The 22870-nt window shown below is 40.3% G+C and overlaps 1 protein-coding gene across 15 annotated transcripts in view; it reads right to left on the reverse strand.

Moving 5' to 3' along the window:
• Positions 1-22870, reverse strand: part of LOC105466962 (Rho GTPase activating protein 26) — a 907509-nt gene that overhangs the window by 285229 nt on the left and 599410 nt on the right. For all 15 annotated transcript variants that reach the window (XR_011624168.1, XR_011624169.1, XR_011624171.1 and 12 more), the window contains one exon: positions 17372-17450. Coding sequence is in view for 5 of the 15 variants with exons in the window: in XM_011716194.3 (XP_011714496.1) it covers positions 17372-17450 (79 nt within the window). In the remaining 10 variants the exon portion in view is untranslated. The remainder of the gene's footprint in view (positions 1-17371; positions 17451-22870) is intronic.

Consider the following 22870-nt stretch of genomic DNA (forward strand, 5'->3'; position numbering starts at 1 on the left):
TCGTAGCTTCTTCAGCATGGCCACAGGGATGCTGGTGGTCACACTTGCTTTTACAACATGGTAACACAACCACCAGGAACCAGAGCTCTGGGCACAATGATATATTTTTCATAAATTCAAAGAAAGCCAGCAAATGACAAGAAATTAAAATATATTTATATATATATATATATATTTAATACACACAAGTACGTATAGTCATATATCCTCATATATATACATATTCATATATGCACACATATTCATATATACACACATGCACACCCATCCTAATTTTACTGCTGGTGCTAGAGACAGTATTACAAACTTCTCAACCAATTCCTGAATCTTGGGCTCTAATAAGCCTTCTGACCCGAGACTTTCTCTGGTGTGGCATTTAGTATATGGTTTCTGCCATATACTAAAAATTACTAAGAAATGGAGAAGGCATCCTGAATCACATGAAAGTGAAGGTACTAAGTTCGAAGCCCATGTCTAAAAAGAGAAACATGCTCTTGGGTTCTCTCTTTTTTTTTTGAGATGGAGTCTTGCTCATCGCCCAGGCTGGAGTGCAGTGGCGCGATCTCAGCTCACTGCAAGCTCCACCTCCTGGGTTCACGCCATTCTCCTGTCTCAGCCTCCCGAGTAGCTGGGACTACAGGCGCCCACCACCACGCCCAGCTAATTTTTTGCATTTTTAGCAGAGATGGGGTTTCACCATGTTAGCCAGGATGGTCTCGATCTCCTGACCTCGTGATCTACCCGCCTCGGCCTCCCAAAGTGCTGGGATTACAGGCGTCAGCCACCGCACCCGGCCGGGTTCTCTCTTTTTTAAATCCATTCATTCAAAAAAAAAATTTTTTGTTTAAGACACAAGGTATCATTATGTTGCCCAGGCTGGAGTGCAGTGGCCATTCACAGGTGCAATCACAGCACACTACAGCCTCAAACTCCTGGGCTCAAGTGATCCACCCCCTTCACCCTCCCGAGTAGCTGAGATTCCAGGCGCACGCCACTGCACCTAGTTTAACAATAAATATTTATTGAACATGGATTCTCAATCAGTATACTCAATGATCTTGGCCAGGGGCTGTTCTAGGTGCTGTGATTATAGTGAACAATAAGAAAGTCAAGATCCTCATCTTCATGGATTTCTGTTCAGAGTGGCCCAATAATGACCAAAACCCAAGACATTCAACAAATCAACTTGAGTATAGGCTAGATAACAGAACACCACTCAATGTATTGCCTCCAAGTTAATTCAGTGAGTAACAAGTGCTTATTATGTTTCACAGCACTCTACTAAGCACTCTAATAGATAATTTTAAGGTTATAACAGACATGATCAATCCCTGCCCTCAGCAGGTCAGCATCTCCCTGGCATGACGACACATAGAGGTAAGAACTAGGTGGAGAAATTGCCGAAGACGGTCATTGGTATCCATCCAAAATGCCTTGCATAGCCAACAAGTACTGTAGGAGAAAGATGACATTCATCTCAACAAAGTAGCAATAAGAAGAGATTAAGTTAAAAAGTAGTCCAGTATATCTCAATGCTAGGCAGCAGCACCACCATCCCTCCCTCCCTCCAAACGAACAAACAAAAAATCCACATCAATTTACCCCAAGAATGTTGATGATTTCCTTAGTGTGGCTGAGATAAAGCTCTTTTTAGATTTATAGTGAAAACAAACTAACTAGCAATGATCAATTGCAAGAGGACATATTTCTAACCTGAGAGGAATCGCAGCTCAGTTTCTCCCTCCACCCCATCTCTCCCTCTCTCTCTCTTTTTTTTTTTTTTTTTTTTTTTAACTTTTAAAAATAAAGAAGTAGAAAGTGGGGAACCTTGCTTTTCTGGGCATTGGGTCAAGACCACACAGTGCGTGGGAGCAATGGCAGCTGGCTGGGGCTGGCTAGGGCCGCAATCCCTCTGCTCTGCCTTTGGCCATAACCACTAGACCGCACGTTTGCACTGTTTTCCAAATAACCAAAAGGGAAGATTTTTAAAACCATACTAGAAAATAACTTTGTTTTTAGGATGTGTTTACTTGTTCTGGTAAAGGTCATGGGGCAGGATTTTGGGGAACACAAAAAGAATGCAGTAAAACTGGCATCATAAGCTCTCTCAATTTGACCACATTTGAGCCCAGTTCAGCAAATCCAAAGACATTTTCAAAAATGCTTATCTTGTTTCACACCTCACTACAAAGCAAACAACCTAATTTGCAGACTTGCTAATACTCATAATGCCTCTAGGTCCTCCTGTCAACATGTGTTTTTAAATATCATCTTTGATTTGATCACTAGCAAATATTACCACTTTCTGGTTTTTAAAGAACAAGAAAAAGCTGCAGAAATTGACATAAAAGCCAGCTCCATCATTCTTCAAAGGAACAAAGTCACTCTTATAAGATCTTTCTTTTGCAAACTGCCTTTCCCACAAAGAAAAAAAAATAGTTGAAGCTAATCCAACCATAATCTCCACTCCCACGAATCACTGCCCAATATCCGAGAGAGGGTCAATGTAACTGGGGCTGTTGCTGGGGGTGAGAGGTCACACCTCGGAATGTCTAGTAAGATCAGATTATGGCTCAAATGTCTTTAAACCAACAACTACAACATAGATAACAAACTGCATAAGGAAAAATATATGACATGAGTAGATGGGGTAGCAGACACAATGTTCAAAAGCAATAGATGTATTATAAGGAAATCTACAAACCTGAGATTGAATATATGTCAGAGAGGCTTTAGAAGATGCAGAGAGAGAAACATAGTGGTTTGATTATGGAAATGTATGAATTATTACCTAGATGAAGGGAGGATAGTGACAACAGTCCCTAGATACACTCCAAGATGGGAACAGAGATAGGATGCTGTCCTGATGTTCAACTATCTGGACATCAGCTGGTGGCAATGTTCCTTTAAAAAGCCAAGCCTCTAACTGTCCCAGGTTAAATGAGACAAAGGAGATGTGCCAACTAATTGCAATGTGTGATCCTGGATAAGACACTGGATCAGAAAAATATATATATTAGTGAGATAACTGGCAAAATTTAAGGTTTGTAAAATAGATAATAATATTGTATCAGTGTGAATTTTCAGGTCTGATAATTGTACTGTGGTTATGTAAGACACTAACATTTAGGTTTGCTGGGCGGAAAGTATTCTGGAATTCTTTGTAATATTTTTGTAACATTTTTATGTCAGAAATTATTTCAAAATAAAAAGTTTGAGAAAAACTTTTAATGAGCTAATGTAAACACACACACACAACCAGAGCCTCTGATAAATTCTTGACTTGCCAAAATATCATCTTCCAGATGGAGGAAAAAACTAGAGAACTCTTAATTGGGACTTAATTCTGAATCAAACGAGCAACCAACTGGTGATAGAAACCTTCAACGTTGCGGCCTCCCTCACACCAACCTCCTCAGAGGAGACTGGGCAGTAGTTAACCTAGGCCACAAAAATGGAGGAAGGAACTTCCAGAAAATATAAAATTGTGTGTAGCGTTAACAAATAGAGAGCAGGCAGAACAGTGACTTTAGAAAAGAAAAGGTATAGAGAGTGGTAGGCATCTTCTATCTCTTCTCTGAGACAGAAGCACAGGTAGAAAGGCTGAAAGAGCACACACGTCAGTCAGGCAGAGACCCATATCCCTCAGGGAGCTTTCCTAAGCTGAGAACTCTTGCATTGGTTAGACATGGCAGCTCCTGTGGCTCCTTGAGATGGGGTGGGGTAATTCCTACTTGGGAGTTAGAAAGAACTTGGTAGCACTGAGGGAAATACAACAAGTTGCTGGCTGTTGTCAAGAGAGATGCAGAGGATCCGTGGGTTCCCTGTCAGATCACACGGCCTGGTGAATGAGGAGGACAGCCCAGGTGAAAGGTTAGGAGTATACATTTCACTGCAACACCCTTTGTTACTCACTGCTCCAAACCTAAACAACAGTGGGAGAGTTGCTAGAAAATAGGATACACCAGCCAGGATAAAGGGGGAGAATCCTAATCAGTTAAGGAAAGAGCACAAGAGAAAATTAGGTTTGTACCTTGGCATTTTGGAAGCAGAACTGAGTAAAACAACGGGTATAATCCCAAGGCCAGAAACTCAAACAAGGAATACTACTACTTTACATGGCATGAATCATGTGCCAGACACTGTTCTAAGTACCTTACATACATTTTTGTATAAAGAAGGAGAACTATAAGTGGCCAATAAACGTGAGAAAAGATTGTCAATCTCATTAGTAATCTGAGAAATGCAAATGAAAACAAGATACAATTTTCCACTCTCAGGTTGACACACACACACATATACATACACATACAGACTTATCACATGCAGAAGTGGCAAAGGTGTGAAGAAAATGGGCACCCTCATAAGTGACTGGGAGGATCACAATTTGGTGCTTTTTTGTGGGGCTATCTATTGGCACTATCTACTGGAATATTAAATGTGCATACCATTCAACCTAGCAATTCCACTTGATACGTATCCTAGAAAAATGTTCAAAATAGTAAACAGTGAAGTTCATACAAGGACTTCCAAGCCATTGTTCATAATGATGTCATCAAAAGCTGAAAACAACCTAAATGTAAAAGGCTAAAGGTCTAATAATCTATTACTAAAGCTATTATTATGTCAAAAATGCTAAAAACAGAAGGGTTTATTTCTAGATATCCATGTATAGGAGTAAACACACAGGAGACGCTCTGGAGGGAATTACACTACACTTGTAACTCTAGAGAGGGACTTCTCCCTCACATTAGAGCTGAGGATGGGAGGCTCTACAAACCCAGGCATGACTATGTAATTGCAACTCATGCCAATGACAAAGAAAAAGTCATTCTTTAGATGGCTAAAGAACAAATGAGACTCACAGGGACTCCCACCAGTAGGATTTTTATTTAATAACAAAATTAACATGCGCTATGAAAAATTCAAGTAAATTAAGAAGTAAAGGTTCAAAAAGTATCACAACTAATCCTATTCCCCAAAGGTTAAGCTAATACAGACAAAAATAATGGCAAAAGATTAAAGAAGTACATGTAATCAAAATTAAAATAAGAGGTGCTCAAGCCTATAAAGGTAGTGGTATGAAGATAAAATCAACAATGATCTGAGGCTTGCAAAAAATGCTAAGACAATCAAAGGGGCCTTTGTGCTATATTTAGAACTGATAGATTAATAAAGAAGTGAGAATAATGAACAGGGGATTTCTGAACATCCTTAAAGGTAGGTGGGCACTATGGTCTAAATGTGTGTGCCTCCCCCACAAAAAATTCACGTGTTGCAAACCTAATCACTAATGTGAAGGTATCAAGAAGTAGGGCCTTAGGGGGTGATTAAGTCATGACAGCAGAGCCCTCATGAATGGGATGGGCACCCTCATGAAAGAAGCTCCAGAGAGCTGCCCTGCCCCTTCCACTGTGTGAGGACAAAAATAAAAGGTGCCATCTATGAATCAGAAAATAGGCCCTAACTAGACACCAAATCTGATGGTGCCTTGATCTTGGATTTCCTAGACTCCAAAACTGTAAGAAATAAATATATATTTCTACACTACCCAGTTTACAGTATTTTGTGATAGCAGCCTGAATGGAATAAGACAGTAGGGAATCTTCAGGAACCAGTCTCAGGTAGGAAGTCATGCCAAGCCAGCCATACTTTAATATTCCTTAGGTTTATCTAATGATTTGTTTGACAAATATTTAGTGAACGCCTACTGTGTGCCAGACACTATGTGCCAAAGCCACAAAGACAAACAAAAAAACAAACAACGCACATGTTCCTATCACAATCCAGGACAGGTGCAGTGGCTCACGCCTATAATCTCAGAACTTTGGGAGGCCGAGGCGGGTGGATCACTTGAGGCCAGGAGTTTGGGACCAGCCTGGTCAACATGGTGAAACCTCGTCTCTACTAAAAATACAAAAGAAGATTAGCCAGGTATGGTGGCACATGCTTTTAATACCAGCTACTCGAGAGGCTGAGGCAAGAGAATTGCTTGAACCTGGGAGGCAGAGGTTGTAGTGAGCTGAGATCCCACCACTGCACTCCAACCTGGGCAACAGAGTGAGACTCTGTCTCCAAAAACAACAACAACAAAAACCCACCACAATCACAATCCAGCAGGCGGACAGATATTAATCAAATATTCCCAGTAATCAGTGTATAACTCCTGGCTGAGTTAAGAGCTTCAAAGGAAGAGTCTCTAAATACATTTGCAAAGAAATGAAGAAGTGGGGTCTAGAGAGAGGATACAGGGAGTCCATGAACTTAGAGAGCGGGAACAAAAAAACTTTTATTTTCATTAATTTCTAAATGTATTGTTTCCTTCAAATATGAATGCAGGCAACACACCACAGAAGTACCTGTGACTTTGTCACCAGTAGAAATCCACGTAGCATTACTATATAGGCAGACAGCCCAAAATATCATTTACAGAAGTTATCACACCTGCCCAGATATCTTATTTCATGTTTATTCCACCATAAATGTTTTTAATACTTTGATAACTATATTTCTATATAATTTTTTCCTTTGTAACCATGCATTTTATTTTATACATGTAAAAGCATTATTCTGAGAAAGTATCTAAATGCTTTACCTGATTGCCAAATGTATCCATGCACAAAAAATGTAATCTCTAAGCTAAATTCTGGTACAAGTAGGTAAATACGTGTCAAGATGAACCATAAAATCAAGGAATTCAGGTCTCAGGTAACGAAGGCAAGTCAATTCCCCAGGAAACAATTTTGGTCATCCTTCACCCTTCCCTTTAGTTTTGACTCTAGTTGTTTAACAAATAGTTGCTGAATGCTTACTCTGCCAGCAGCTGTGCTGAGCAATGGTGAAAGTACAGGAAAAAAAAAAAAAAAAAAAGAAGTTTCTATTAATGTGACCCATCCTCATCTTAATATCTTTACTACCTATCAAAGTGATTGCTGGACAATCTAAATATATTTGCTCAATATTGAAAGAAGAATGTCTAAGACCTGAGTAAGTGCCACCAACATATATAAGTCATAAGGCTCAAGCAAAAATTATCTGGTTATCAAAATTTCCATTTCTTAGAAAATTTCATCAACTCTCTAACATAAAACAATTTTACCTGACCTCTTTCTCTTTTTTCCAACCTTGTAACCCAGGTTGGTTAATTAAATATTTCCTAATTTTCATGAGAAATTGTTCTTCTGAATAATCTAACCAAAGGGAACAAGGACATAAATGAGTATTATTAAATTTAAGACTTCAGCGCATTGATGTGATATCATATGCACCTATTATGAAGTCCACCTAAATAAAAGCACTCACATGACACAAAAATGAAGCTTGCAACTGGCTTCTAGATCCAGTTAGAGGAAAAGACACACAAACAAAATAATATGAGGGGTAAAATGTAATTTCCTAGCCATCAGGGGTGGGTGCGCATGGGAGATGGGGAAACAGAAACCACACTTGGGATTTCACTTTCAGATTCTTCACCCATTCACAGTATGTGATATTAAAAAGAAAGCTCACGGCCGGGCGCGGTGGCTCAAGCCTGTAATCCCAGCACTTTGGGAGGCCGAGACGGGCGGATCACGAGGTCAGGAGATCGAGACCATCCTGGCTGACACGGTGAAACCCCGTCTCTACTAAAAAATACAAAAAAACTAGCCGGGCGAGGTGGCGGGCGCCTGTAGTCCCAGCTACTCAGGAGGCTGAGGCAGGAGAATGGCGTGAACCCGGGAGGCGGAGCTTGCAGTGAGCCAAGATCACGCCACTGCACTCCAGCCTGGGCGGCAGAGCGAGACTCTGTCTCAAAAAAAAAAAAAAAAAAAGAAAGCTCACTATATCACTGATTATTAGAGAAAGGCAAATCAAAACTACAATGAGATACCATCTCATACCAGTCAGAATGGCTATTACTAAAAAGTCAAAAAATAACAGATGCTGGTGAGGTTGTGGAGAAAAGAGAACACAATTTCACTGCAGATGGGAGTGTAAATTAGTTCAACCATTGTGGAAAGCAGTAATGCAATTCCTCAAAGAACTTAAAACAGAACTACCATTCGACCTAGCAATCCCATTGGGTATATACCCAATGGAATATAAATTCTTTTTTTTTTTTTTTGAGACAGTGTCTTGCTCTGTCACCCAGGCTAGAGTGCAGTGGCGCGATCTTGGCTCACTCCAAGCTCCATCTCCTGGATTCACGACATTCTCCTGCCTCAGCCTCCCAAGTAGCTGGGACTACAGGTGCCCGCCACCATGCCTGGCTAATTTTTGTATCTTTAGTAGAGACGGGGTTTCACCATGTTGGCCAGGATGGTCACAATCTCCTGACCTCATGATCCACCTGCCTCAGCCTCCCAAAGTGCTGGGATTACAGGCGTGAGTCACTGCACCCGGCCAAATTCTTTTACCATAAAGACATATGCATGCATATGTTCACTGCAGCACTATTCACAATAGCAAAGACATGGAATAAACCTAAATGCCCATCAATGGTAGGCTGGATAAAAAAAATGCGGTAAATATACACTACGGAATACTATGCAGCCATAAAAAAAGAATGAGATCATGCCCCTGTGGGAACACAAATGGAGCTAGAGGCCATTATCCTTAGCAAACTAACACAGGAACAGAAATCAAATACCCCATGTTCTCACTTATAAGTGGAAGCTAAATGATGAGAACACATGGACATACTGAGCCTACTTGAGAGTGGAGGGCAGGAGGAGGGAGAGGATGAGGAAAAATAATTATTGGGTATGAGGCTTAGTACCTGGGTGACAAAATAACCTGTACAACAAAACCCCGTGACACAAGTTTACCTACATAACAAACCTGCGCATGTACCCCTGAACCTAAACGTTAAACAAAATTAAACAAATAAAAAGAAAGCTCAGAAAGGAGTAAGGCCTGCATCGTCACACTACAGCCTAGCAAGCTCACCCGATACCTTCTTAACTATCCATACTTTTTCAATCACTTATTTTAACAAACAAAGAAAAACGCAAGTGTCAGCAGCAGACTGGTGAGCTGAGGTTAGCATGCAACAGGATTATGAACTGCCAGGCCTGGGATGCATCACAGCAAAGGAGGCTAACGATCACTTCCTTCTCCTCCAGTCATATCCTGAAAGTTCACACTGACTGCTAAATGGAATCACATTTTCCATACTATTGAAAGCAGTCCCTGCCCGGCACTCTGGTGAACTGGCACAAGGTGACTTGAGCTGTCTAAGTGAAACAAGTAATTTAAAAACAGAGCTAGAAATAGAACCCAGGTATCCCAGTATCTACCTTCCTCTCCAAAAAGACAACAGTAAGAACTAGCTTTAAATGATCACTTTGCCATGTACAGGCATTTACATTTATGTTGATCCTTACAAAACAATCTTATGAGGTAGGGGTTATTATTATCACAATTTGCTGGGGAGGAAACCTGCTCAGAGAGACTATCATTTTCCAATTTGAGAGTGCCAGTAAGCAGGAGAGTAGGATTTAAACTTGGGCTGCGTGAGTGCACATTCTTAACCACCATAACATTCTGCTTCTAATCCTGAGATCTCATCTTAACAGTAATCAGTCTTATTTTTTCCTTTAAACACTTTTCACAGCTCACTCTTTCAGCTAGTAGATGCGGAGCATAAAATGCAATGCAACTGCCCATTTATTCCAGGAGTTCTAGAAGGACTAGGGAGTTAGAGCTTGGACACGGTAGAGAAAGGTGAGAGAAGACATATTTTGTTCAGCCCCAAAGTCCACAAAGACGAAAACAGAAGATATCTTTAAAATGGAGGTGAGCAGAAGGAAGCAACATTGTCTTTTATTAGAGGAGTGGTTTTTCCTTAGCCTCTTCCTTCTTTTCCCTTCGTCCATTGCAGTAGCCACAGCAGAGTAACTCTACTTAAAAAGGAAAGGTTGATGCCATTCAACTGTGACTTCCTAATAATTCAGCAGCAATTTTTTGTGTGTTGCAGCAAAAATAGCGCAGAACTGGAAGCTAAGAGACCTGAATTATCTATCCGAGATCAACCAATTACCAGCCTTTTTTAGGCAGCGTTCCCTCTTCCATAAATAAGGGTATGATATTGACTTACGCGTGGGCTTGCTTCTTCCTGCTCCACAGCTATGAGATCGAGCCATAAGAAATTGCCAATATCTGGCTATTTTTGACCTACAAGAGTGGTGATTTCCTAATACACAGACTTACACACAATTGCTGACGCTAAAGTATCTGTTTCTTACCTTTTTAATCTAATTCCACATAATTCTAGCATCTGCCAACGTTCAAAACTTGTGGCTGTCAAAAGAAATTCAAGTACCAGCTCAAAGTGGAGAAATATTTAATTTAACTAAAGAATCCTTGAAATGTGAAGGAGGACTAATACATCTAAAATAAGGAGGTGCTATAAGCAGTTCCAGAAAGACACCACTAATCACAGCTAAGGGGATATACGGAAAGGCAGTTTTAAGAGGCTACATAAGCCCTGAAGCTCTGGATCACCCCTAGTCCCATGGGCTTCCTGAGCCCTCTTTTCCATAGTAGAGGGATATTAAATACTTCGGGTTGGGTGTGTATATGTTGGCAATGATGATGGGCTGATAGTGATTCTATTCTACTTTTAGCAAATACGCTTACCAGCAATATGCAACGAGAAAAGGAGAGACAACTTTAGTTATTAGAAACTCTCAAAAGAAAATCTGCTGTCTCTAAAATTTTCCTGAGTTGTGATATTCATGCAGTTTGAACTAAGGTTTCCATGTCCAACTTAATATGAAAAGTCATCTGTTCCCAAGCCTTAGACAATGGCCACACAAAAGTAAAACAAAAGCTTATGCAGTTGCAACAGTGACCCTATTGTGTGTCAACCCAGATTTAACAGAAAGTGAAAAAATCCAGCAGAATCATTTCAAATTTTTATCTGACTAGCTAACTTTGTTTTTTAAAGTTATAATTTCATATCATTATAAAAATAGTAGTGTCCTATGAATCCTTTGCCCTACTTCTCCCCATAATCCAATGATACCAGCTCTTAAAACTATAACATAGCATCAAAACCAGAAAACTGTCATTAGCACAATATTGTTAACTAGACTATACACTTTGTTCATACTCCATCAGTTTTGACTTGCATTCATGTGTGTGTATATAGGATTGTACAGAAGTATACACATATACTTTAGTGCAGTTTCTCATAACCACTTTAATATGATTTCATATAACTAACCACCAAGATCAAAACAAAGAACTGTTTCATCACCACCAAGGGCTTCCTTGTGCTACCCGCTTTACAGTTGCTTCCTGCTTCCAATGCCCCTATACCCTAGAAATCACTATTCCATTCTCCATTTCTAAAACTGTAACTTCAAAAATGTTACAAAATTAAAGCATGTATTATATATGCTTTTTTGAGACTGGCCTTTTTCATTTAGCATAATGCTCCTAAGATGCACCCGGTTGTTGTGTACCAATAGTTCACTTCTTTCCATTGCCGAACAGTATTCTATTGCATGGATGTACCAGTTTGTTTAACCATTCACCCATTAAAGGATATCTGTAGTACTTCCTGTTTCGAGCTGTTATGACCAAAGCTGCTAAGAGGGAGGTTTATGCATATAGGTTTTTGTGTGAACAGAAGTTTTCATTTCTCTGGATTAAATGCCCCAGAGCAATTGCTGTGTCATAGAGCAACTGCAATATTTAGTTTTAGAAACTGCCAAGTGACTTGCCAGCATGGTTGTTTCATTTTACATTCCCACCAGCAATGTACAGAAGATCCAGCTTCTCTGCATCCTTGCCAGCATTCAGTATTTTCACTACTTTTGATTTTAGTCATTCTGGAAGGTGATAGTTCATAGTGGTTTTAGATTGCATTTCCCTAATGGCTAATGATATTGAACATCTTTTCGTGTGTTTATTCGCCATATCTTCTTTGGTAAAATGTCTCCTTGTGTCTTTTGCCTTTTTCTAATTGGACTGTTTCTCTTTAGCTGTTAAGTTTTGAGAGTATTTATTTATTTATGTATTTAATCCTAGATCTAAAAAGAACTAGATGTAAATAAGTTCCTTATCAGATATATGTTTTTGCAAATATTTTCTACCATTCTGTAGCCTGCCTTTTCATCCTCTTAACAGGGTCTTTCACACACAAAGCAAAAGTTTTTAATTTTGATGAAGAAAATTTTATCCATTTTTTTTATAGGTTGTGTATGTTTTCAGCATTGCATCTAAAAACTCTTCATCTAGTCCTAGATTCCACACATTCTTCTAAAAGTTTTAAAGTGTTACATTTTACATTTAAATCTATCATCCATTCTGAATTAAATTTTGTATAAGACATGAGGTTTAAGTCAAGGTTTTTGTTTGTTTGTTTGTTTGTTTGCCTATGGATGTTTTGTTTTAAAAAGCACCATTTCTCAAAAAAGCTATCCTTCCTCCGTTGAACTGCTTTTGCACCTCTGTCAAAAATCAATTGGGCATATTTGTGTGCGTCTATTTCTGGGTTCTTTATTCTGTTCCATTGATCTATGTGTCTATCCCTCTGTCAATACCACAGTCTTGATTACTGTCACTAAAAAGAAAGTCTTAAAATAGGGTACAGAGACTACTTAGAATTCATTCTTCCTTTTTAAAATTGTTTTATCTATTTTGGTTTCTGTGCCTTTATATATAAATTTTAGAACAACTTTGTCTGTATCTATAAGAAATCTTGCTGTGATTCTAATAGGAATTGCATTAAACCTATAATCATTTTGGGGAGAACTGACATCTTTACTATGTTGATTTTTTCCAATCCATTAATGTCTCTCCATTTACTTAGATCCTCTTTCATTTCTTTCATCAGCAGTTTGTAATTTCCAACATGCAGGTCCTCTACATGTTTAATTAGATTTATACGTAGTCACTTCATTTTTGGGGAGACTATCAATGGTGTTATGCTTTTAACTTTGATCACCATAAGATTATGGCTAATCTATAGAAATATGATTGATTTTGTGTATGTGTCTATCTTGTATCCTGTGACCTTGCTGAACTCACCTACTAATTATAGAAGGGGGGTGTGTGTGTGGGTGGGTGTGTGCATTCCTTGATTTTCTACATAGACAATTGTGTTATCTGAAAGTGGGGGCAGTTGTATACCTTTCTTTCCAATCTGTATGCCTGTTATATTACTTTCTTGCCCTACTGCACCGGTTAGGACTTCCAGTCCTCTGCTGAGTAAGAGTGGTAAGAGTGGTAAGAGCAAACACCCTCAACTTGTTCCTAGTCTTAGGGGGAAAGCATTTAGTCTTTTACCCCAATTATGATGTTAGCAGTAAACTTGGCATTTCCACCCTTGGCCAAGTATCAAAGAGGAAGTTTTCTGAACATAAAGTTTAAAGGAACATACATATGAGAGTAAGTAGAGTAAGTTGCTTTTCTTGACTAGAGTCTACCTCCTTCCCTCATATAACAATGTTTTTTCTCTCAGAGGAAGACGACCTTCCGCCACCATTTATACAGTTCCAGTGCAATAGGCACATAAGTAAGTTCTGGTCAATTCATCCATCCTAGCCTTTGGACCAAGTAGTTAGTCTAATAAAATCCAAATAAAGAACGTTTTTGGAATGATTAGATAAAAGCTCTCTTTCCACTAGACTTACAGATCAGGGATCAACGAACTATGTATGGCCCATGACCCAAATCAAGCCAGCCATCTGTTTTTGTAAATAAAGTTTTTTTTTTTTTTTGAGACGGAGTCTCGCTCTGTCGCCCAGGCTGGAGTGCAGTGGCCGGATCTCAGCTAACTGCAAGCTCCGCCTCCCAGGTTCACGCCATTCTCCTGCCTCAGCCTCCCTAGCAGCTGGGACTACAGGCGCCCGCCACCTCGCCCAGCTAGTTTTTTTGTATTTTTTAGTAGAGACGGGGTTTCACCGGGTTAGCCAGGATGGTCTCGATCTCCTGACGTCGTGATCCGCCCACCTCGGCCTCCCAAAGTGCTGGGATTACAGGCTTGAGCCACCGCGCCCGGCCCTGTAAATAAAGTTTTATTGAAACAAGGCTATACCTATTCATTTACATATTGTTCATGGCAGCTTTTTAGCCACAGCAGCAAAGTTAGTAGCTGCAAATGCGACCACATGGCCCACAAAGCCTAAAATACTATCTGGCCCATTACAGAAAAAGGTTACTGCCCCCTGTTTTTAATAAGAAGACGTAAGCTTGGAATGAATAGTAAGGAAGCATCTCACCACTCTATGAAAAGAACATGTTGGAAAATGAAGCCAATACAAAAGAGGAAACCAACTCCAAATATTACGTAAGTTCCCGGATTCGGATGAGCCACAGACTATTAGACTCCAGTATTTTTCAGTTATGTAACCCAATAAGTCCAGCTTTTCCTCAAGTTTGAATTGAGTTTCCTACATTTGAATTAAAATAATTCAAATTTTAATTCAAATGTACTACATAAAATCCATAACGCTTATTGTAGGAAGACAATTCTAATTTCTTCCTCTATTATACGCCCATCAACACCATAAAGACATTCAACATTTCTTTAGACTAAGATATGACTATGTATTAAAAAAAAAAGTATGATTTAATGCCAAAACTAAATTTAACATTTAAAAATGAAATGTTTCAAAATCAACTGATTTGGGGCTCATTTAGCTTTTCTTTGTTTTTCAACCAACCATCCTAAGGTATTATTGGACAATGAAAGAACAAAAGAATAGAAACTAAAAGTAACCCCCTCCAAAAAAACAAAACAAAACAAAACAAAAAAAACCCACCAACACCAAATAATCCATCAAAGAACAACTGAGATAGAAGTATAAAACAGAAGATAGTTGCCACTGTTAACATCTCCCTGAAGTAAGGCAACCACACTAACACCGACTAGAGAAAGAGCTAACTAGAGAAATCCAAAGCTCCCACAGGGACAGATTTAACTAATTAGGGAGATGGTGATTAAAGCTGGAGCTGCTAATTGTCTACTGGCCATGTATCTCTAGTAATGTCCCCTAGAGGCTTTCAGCAACGGGAGACAAAATTAAGCCTAGTATTACTGTCAATTACACAGACATCATTTGTCTATATTTATCTCCCTCTTTAGGAAACTAAAAAGCACACAGAAGTGTGGTTTTCAGTGCAAGCTATATGTTCCTGTGAGGAAATAATTTTATATTATGTTTAGAAACAAAATTATTTTGTGTTTAAACTTGTTTTAATTTGTACATTCCGGAGCAAGAAGATGTTTCTTTCAACAGCACACTTTCCATCTGCAGAGGCCAGATGTTAATCTACAGGAAAACTGAAGTGGTTAGTAAGAAGACCAATTATACACAGAGAACAAATATCTAAGTGGTGGGGGGAGAGGATGGGGAGGCTTAAAATGGAATTAATTGGTGAGGCAGTTTTGGAACTCCAGCTTATCCGGGGCAGGGGGAGAGATGGTAGTGGGTTTGGGGTTTTGTTGTTGTTGTAATTTGGCTTTTTTTGCCCATACCAAGAAGAGAATGCCATACAGGATTGTTCTTCCTGGGCATTTCCTTCCCTCTGAGTTGAAGAATCATTCCAGGGAGGGAGTGAAAGTACTGTAAAAATGAACTGAGAATTCTTAGAAGGCAATTTGAAATTTTACCTCCATTAAAGATGAAAACTGAGTATGTCTAGGATTAGACATGGGTCAAATTCTAGCTTTGCCACTAGGATGGAGACTGCCAACTATTCACAGTATCCTTTCTCCTCTTCTTCTCTGAAATAACAACACGCCCAGGGTCCTGGCAGGGCCCATGACTGCCTATGTACAGCCTAGGTTTCCCAGCCTGCTCTGCAGGTAGATGTGGCTGTACCATTATGTTTGAGCCAAAGGAAGTGTCATGTGCATCTTCTGGGTCCTTCAAAATGCTTTAATCCTCATTTTCTGGCTGGAAAATGGCAATGACTGGAGCAATGTGGGAAGCCGTGGGCTGAGGATAGCAGAATGACCCTACTAGACATGGACTCCTCCCTTCTCGGCTCTAAGAGAGAAATACACTTATCTATCTTACATAAACCACTGTACTTCGGAGTCTCTCTGTTATAGCAACCTAGCCTGTACCCTACTAATACAGCCATTTACTATCTGTGCGACTTGGGGCAAGTTATTTAACCTGTCTAAGCCTCAGTTTCCTCATCTATAAAATGGAATCACAGAACTTATTTCATTAAGTGCTAAGAGAAATAAACAGGTTAAGAGATGTGCTCAGTCCTGTGCCTAACATGCAAAAAAGTGTGCTCAATAAATAGTAGATAATGCTAGCAAAAAGATCTACTTGGGAAGCTTCTTTCAAAGGCCTTTGACATCAAGCAGCTATTATGCCCATAAAGCCTCAAAGGTAGAAATGTGTATCTGGTTTTGAGGGTTCCTATGGGTAACAACGTATTCAGAGACAATCAGAGCTATCTTATATTTTAGCCCAGGAGAAGAATTAAGATTAAACAATGCTTAATTATAGTTTAGCAAACTGTGTCTAAATCATTATTTATTTAAATCTTTAAGAGACCTTGCTCTGTATATTATTAAATGTCATACAATACTAGCTATTTCTTTATGCTTAGTTGACTGCGTCGCAAGTTTGTATAAAATATGGCTGAGTAGAAAGGTACATAACTATGTTGCCAGACCACCTCACCAAGGTAAGCTGAGAAAGAGACACACAAATCAGCTGGCATTATCCAGCTTGATGCAAAGAGTTCTATAGTCAATGGAGCCCATGGCCTACTTCTTCCTTGCACACATTTCCTCCCTTTGGTGTAAGCATCAATTATTGGCCCTCTGGCATTGTAGATTCTTTTTCTCTTTTGTTGGTGGCACATGGTTAGACTGTACTCTTACGATTTCTGCAACCTTGAGATTTGCTGACTAATAGAGTTGAGATCCTTGGAACTAAGATAAGACGACTACAATGATTCCAGGGCTCTTACGGATTTTACACGTCACAAGATGCGGAACAACTATGAGATTACATCACCCAGCTGAGGCCAGCATTGCTGAAATAGCAGCAGGGATCATATTACCAGGCTCACCTCCCTCCATCCACCCTGATAATGTCCCACTGCTTATAAGGGGAGGTAAGTTACTACGGGAGGCTGAACCAGAAGTCAGTGATAAAAGATGGGAGTTCTGGTGTAATTCTATGCAGAAGACATGCCTTAGGACAGAGAGGTCAAAGCTCAAGAACTATATCTATACAGAAGCAATATCAATATTCACAAACATAAACCTAGGAATAAAAAACCACCTCTAGTACATTGGTTTCAAGAACCCAAGGCTTTAGAACAACAGCAAAAATCACTGCACTAGGGAAGCAACAAACAACTCAGGGCCTTCATTCTTGCTGTACTTCCCTGAATTGTTACTTACAGGTTCCCGGCCATCCATGGCTTCCATCCAGAGCCTCCGGTCCTCTTCCGACAACGCTTGCATGGTGATAACCCCTGGCCTGCAGAGAAAGGAGGGACATGGATATGAAACCAGTGCCACATGTACAGAGATTGGTGAAGGCAAATCTTAAACATCCACTCAAAAGAGTCTGTGGTTGCTAGGGTTAACGACACAAAGAGGGGTACAACCCTCGGCTTTACTAAGCCACCTTCTAGTCTCAGAAAAGATGGCCCAAATTCCTCTCAGTCAGCCCATCTCCCTCAGAGAGGCAGAAACACAGAAGATATGACCCTATTTTACACGTAAGGGACATAGAGGAGTTAAGTGGTTCCTTTAGACACTGTTCAATTCCTTGAAATCTTATTCATTTCGAGACCTCAGAATGCTTAACAGAGTATGATACTCACAGTAGAAATGCAATAAATGTTTGTGGAAGTGAATGGAATTACTGGACTCAAGACAAAAAAGAGGAGAAAACATCCAAGCTAGAGGCATGCTTGTCTCCTAATATCTAGTCCACTGCTTCTAAATTGCTTCAGACATGGAGAAGTTTTATGGTGGTCATCATCTTGGTAGTTATGATTAAATGTGCACAATCTTTTTAAAAAATGAATACTTAATCATGTCAGGTGCTAAGTGCTTTACATGCATGAGATCATTTCACTCACTGAAATCGGCTTGCTCCCTAAACCTGAGCACAAGCCCTCCAGAAGACATGCACACAGTATCAAATGGGTTTTGTTCAGTTCCCATCACAAATGGTACTCCACAAGAAAAAGAGACTGTGAGATAAAAACGACCTTGGGAGAAGAGGCTGAAAGCCCTCTACGCTCATTAAAGCAAGAGTTATTCATTTAGGGTGAAGATAAATCCCAGAGTGTCCCCAAACCACCTCCTCCTCTCCCTCAAATGTATGTGGATTTTTCTGTAGAAACAATTCAAATTGTCCGTCAAATTCTCAGAGAGAACTGCAACCCTCAAAAAGTTAAGAATTGCTAGTTAAAAACCATCCTCTTTAAAATTTGAGACAGCCTAAAAAGGAGGAAGAAGTCCACTGAGCAAGAACTAAAGTCTGATTCCTGTCTGAGTGCACAAACACTGCTAATGATCATACGACAATACGGTATGAAAACTACACAGGCTGAGCAACACCCTTAGCAGCACAAGCCTGGGCCCCATAAGCACCCAGGCTTGCTCATTCTCACCCGCCCATCATCTCCGCTTCTGGCTTATAGCTATAGTTCCAATGAACATGCTAAACCTATTTGTTTAACATAATTTAAAAGTCACATTTGATTCTTTTCATTAATCATCCCTCAACATCCCCTTAAAAAAAACTTTAGAGCTGTGGGCATGTAAATACAGATGGGTTGGGGATACAAGGGGCATGGGGTAGGGGTGTGAATGTGTGAGGGTATAAACGTGTGTGGGGTCGAGAGAGACAGAGAGAGAGGGAAAGCATGCAAACAAGCAAGAGAAGAGAGTGAGAGAACAAGCAAGAGACAGAAAGGGGAGTGGGGGTGTGTGTGGGTGAGAGGAGGGGTGGGCAGCTAGACAGGCGGGCGTGTTGATGACGGTGGAACACTGATCCCAAGAGGATGGTCATTCCCATGAAGGTCACACTGGGACTGGCACCATAATACAAAGATAACTCAGAGGATGGAATAACTCGTCTCTCCATGAGCACCTTCCAGGACTCTCCCTCCTCTTCTCAGAAATTCTCATTCTCAGACCCAACCAAGTGCCCACTTCCCACCATCAGCCCATTCAGTGTGCCAGAGTCAGTGGGTATCTGCAGACAGCTGACAGTGGTGGCTCCACAGAACTGACTCTGTGGCTTGAGGGCACGATGGACTGATTCTACCCTTCCACCTTTCTCTAAAGGCCAAGTACGACATCTTAATAGCTTTGAAACAAAAAGCCTCTGCAGCTACTGTCTATTGAAGAACTCTCAAGTCCCCGGTTCTGGGTCTTTCAGTGTTGCTGCAGGTGCTGCTTCTGTACCACCTGCTTCAGAATCAGACATTCCCTTAACATGGAGACTCCAGCCCAACCCCACTCCACTCAATCTGAACTGGGCTGTGCCTGGGAACTTGGATTTTAACCAACTCCCCAGGTGATCTTGGTGCAGAGTTAAGTTTGAGGCCCACACCCTGGGCTGTCCACTCCATCCCCACTCTTTTCCTTCCTGTTCCCCTTGCCCTAGAGTGCAAAGTTACCCTCCTTTCTGCAGTGAGGTCAAGGAGCCAACATGTCTCTAGTTCGTTTCCTGCTAGTGGCCCACCAGCAAACAGTGAGATCACAAGAGCTGTCTGCATACCACGGTCTCAGGGGCTCACAGATATTACATCAACTTCATGGCACACAGTGTGAGATTTCCATTCCGAGCCACAAAGAGGAAGTTCGACAACCTCAGAGGCTGTGAAGGGTGGGCCACTCAGCCTTGGTAACCAGGAAAGTCAACAGGATTTGTTTTCATTCCAAGAAGAAATATCAAAATACAAGTTCTTTTCCACATGTAGTCTTGTTCCCTTTTGCAGGGGGAGTGGGGTAGGGGACGGATGCACATGTCTTGCATGTGAATTTCCAAGAACAAAGGTAAAAAGGGTGAACTATCTTTATTCTGGAGTAAAACCGTAACTTTCTTTCCATATTTACCTTCCTCATGCCCTACTAATAACTATCCCTCAAAACAAAATAAAACAAGCAAAACCCTCAATGACCCTCCACTTTGCAGGTCAGTCCCTATAAACTAGCATACTTTGAGACCTGCTCTTACAGGATGTCAATTTAGTTCATGTTTGAAATGCATGTGGTTCTTCACAGCAAAAAAATGGGCAGGGCTGGGGAGACAGAGGAGAGAGAGATTAAAAGTAGGAGGATAGGTGGGGCGCAGTGGCCAACGCCTGTAATCCCAGCACTTTGGGAGGCCGATATGGGTGGATCACGAGGTCAAGAGATCAAGACAATCCTGACCAACACAGTGAAACCCCGTCTCTACTAAAAAATACAAAAATTAGCTGGGCATGCTGGCACATGCCTGTAGTCCCAGTTACTCGGGAGGCTGAGGCAGGAGAATCGCTTGAACCCGGGAGGTGGAGGTTGCAGTGAGCCGAGATCACGCCACTGCACTCCAGCCTGGCAACAGGGCGAGACTCCATCTCAAAATAAAAAAAGTAGGAGGATAATATGGAATGAGGAAGGGAACATATAAAACAATGAAAGAGAAATGGAGTAAATGATCAGAGCTCTTTTTACCTCTACAAAGAATTGTGAGCCTATTAGACTCAGTACAATAAAAGAACAGTAGTAAGTATAACCCAGCAGTATGTGCCAGTTGCTGTGCTAAGCACTGTATATAAATTAATTCACCTAATCTTCAGAGCTACATCATGAGAAAAGTATATTCTTATTACTCTCCTTTAGCAGATGAGAAAACCAAGGCTCAGAGAGGTTAAGTATCTTGTCCACAATCACAGAGCTGCCAAGATACAGAGCCAGGATGTGAACACAAGCATTCCAACCCTTAACTCTTGTGCATAATGCCATGGCAAATGTGATGGCACCACAGCCCCCAGAAAGCTCATATTGACCACCCAAGTCCTCTGGTGTCAAAATCAGCCACGCACTTCTGCAAGTGCCTTAGTGAGCTCCTGTATGGGATTAAATAAGATTGAATGATAAAGAGCTCTGTAAAAACCTAACATGCTTCATAAATATGAGGGCTTACAACACTACTCTAGGCGAACATCTAATCCAAAACAAGAATCCAACAGCATCCAGAGTAACTGGGGCTTACTTTCTATAGCAGTGGACCTCCATGTTTTATCTGTCTTAAAAAATACTCAAGAGATGGAAAGGCAATTAGCTTTTCTTAAAAAAGAACACAAAAAGTCATAATCATAAAGAAAACATATTGAAAAATTGGACTTCACCAAAATGAAGAACTTACACTCGTCGAAAGATGAATTTAATTACTTATTACTTTTATTTTAAAAAAAGTCAAACCAGAGTGAGAGAAGATATTTGTAATATCTATCTCCTACAAAACTCATATCCAGAATATGTAAAGAATGCCTAAAAATAAATAAGAAAAAATGAACCACCCAATACAATAAATACTTGAATAAGCACTTCATAAAAGAGGACATCCAAATGGCCAATAAGGCTAAGAAACAGAGCCCAAACTGATTACTTATCAGGGAAATGTGATTAAAACCACAATGAGATATAACAAGCACCCTCCTGAAGAGAGGGCATTAAAAGGCCACCAATAACCAGTACTGGCAAAAAATATAGAGTAACTGGAACTCTCATACATCGCTGGTGGGAGAATAAGTTGATGGAACTACTTTGGCAATATCTGCTAGAACTAAACATGCACCTGCCCTATGACCTAGCAATTATACCTCTACATATATACTCAAGAGAATTGAGTACATATGTCCACCAAAAGGTACATTCAAGAATACCTGCAGTTTTATTTAGAATAGCCAAAAATGGCAAAAATAACAACAAATACTCATTGATAAATGGATAAACTGTTGTATATTTGAACAATGGGACACCATACAACAATTTTTTTTAAAAGAATCAACCACTGCTACATGCAACAACATGAATGAATCTCAGAGATATAACGATGAGGGAAAGAAGCCAGACACAAAAGATTATGTGACTGTGTGACTCCACTTCTATGATGTTCAAATACTTGCAAAATTCATCTATGGCAACAAAAGTCAGAAGAGCCATTTTTTTTTTTTTTTTTTTGAAAAAGAGATATGGGCAACAACTGAAAAGCGGCACAAGGGTATCTCCTGGAGTGACAGAAACATTCTATATCTTCATCTGGGTGGTTACACAGTTGTGTGTGTATAAAAAGTTATTAAAATACAGACTTTGGATTCATGCATTTTACTGTGATTACACCTCAGTAAAAATTGTTTTAAATACCCAAGAGCTATGACTTCTCATCAATAACTTAGGCTCACTAGTTATTCTGATTCTAGTGCTTCCTAGATGTATAACCATGGCAGACTAGCAACTGAACTATTCTGTGCCACTCTTATTACCTATGTTTTAAAGAACAGTAGTATAGAGCAGTTCAATTACTTGTCTCCCAGCGTTATCACGATTACACCTCAGTGCATGCTGGGAAGGTTACATGAGAAGTGTGTGCGGCATTTCAAAGTGTCAGGCACACGGTGAATGCTCCAAAAATTAGTTGTAATCACAGGGGCAGGTAGAGGTGGGGTGAACGGGAACAGGATGGTAAATATGGGGTAGGGTTAAAATTACCGCTGCAGAAGGGCAGGTGTGTATAGTTTCAAAAGGAAAAGAAACAACCCACAGGTGCTAATGACGTGTGTGATTCCCACTCCCAACATGCTCATATACAGCACTGAAATTCATGCCTCTACCACAAAGCACACAGGGCTGAGGGCTGAAGGGACACACCTGCGCTGACATAATGGCCAT

The sequence above is a fragment of the Macaca nemestrina genome, chromosome 6 (genome assembly GCF_043159975.1).
Source record: "Macaca nemestrina isolate mMacNem1 chromosome 6, mMacNem.hap1, whole genome shotgun sequence".
Taxonomy (NCBI): domain Eukaryota; kingdom Metazoa; phylum Chordata; class Mammalia; order Primates; family Cercopithecidae; genus Macaca; species Macaca nemestrina.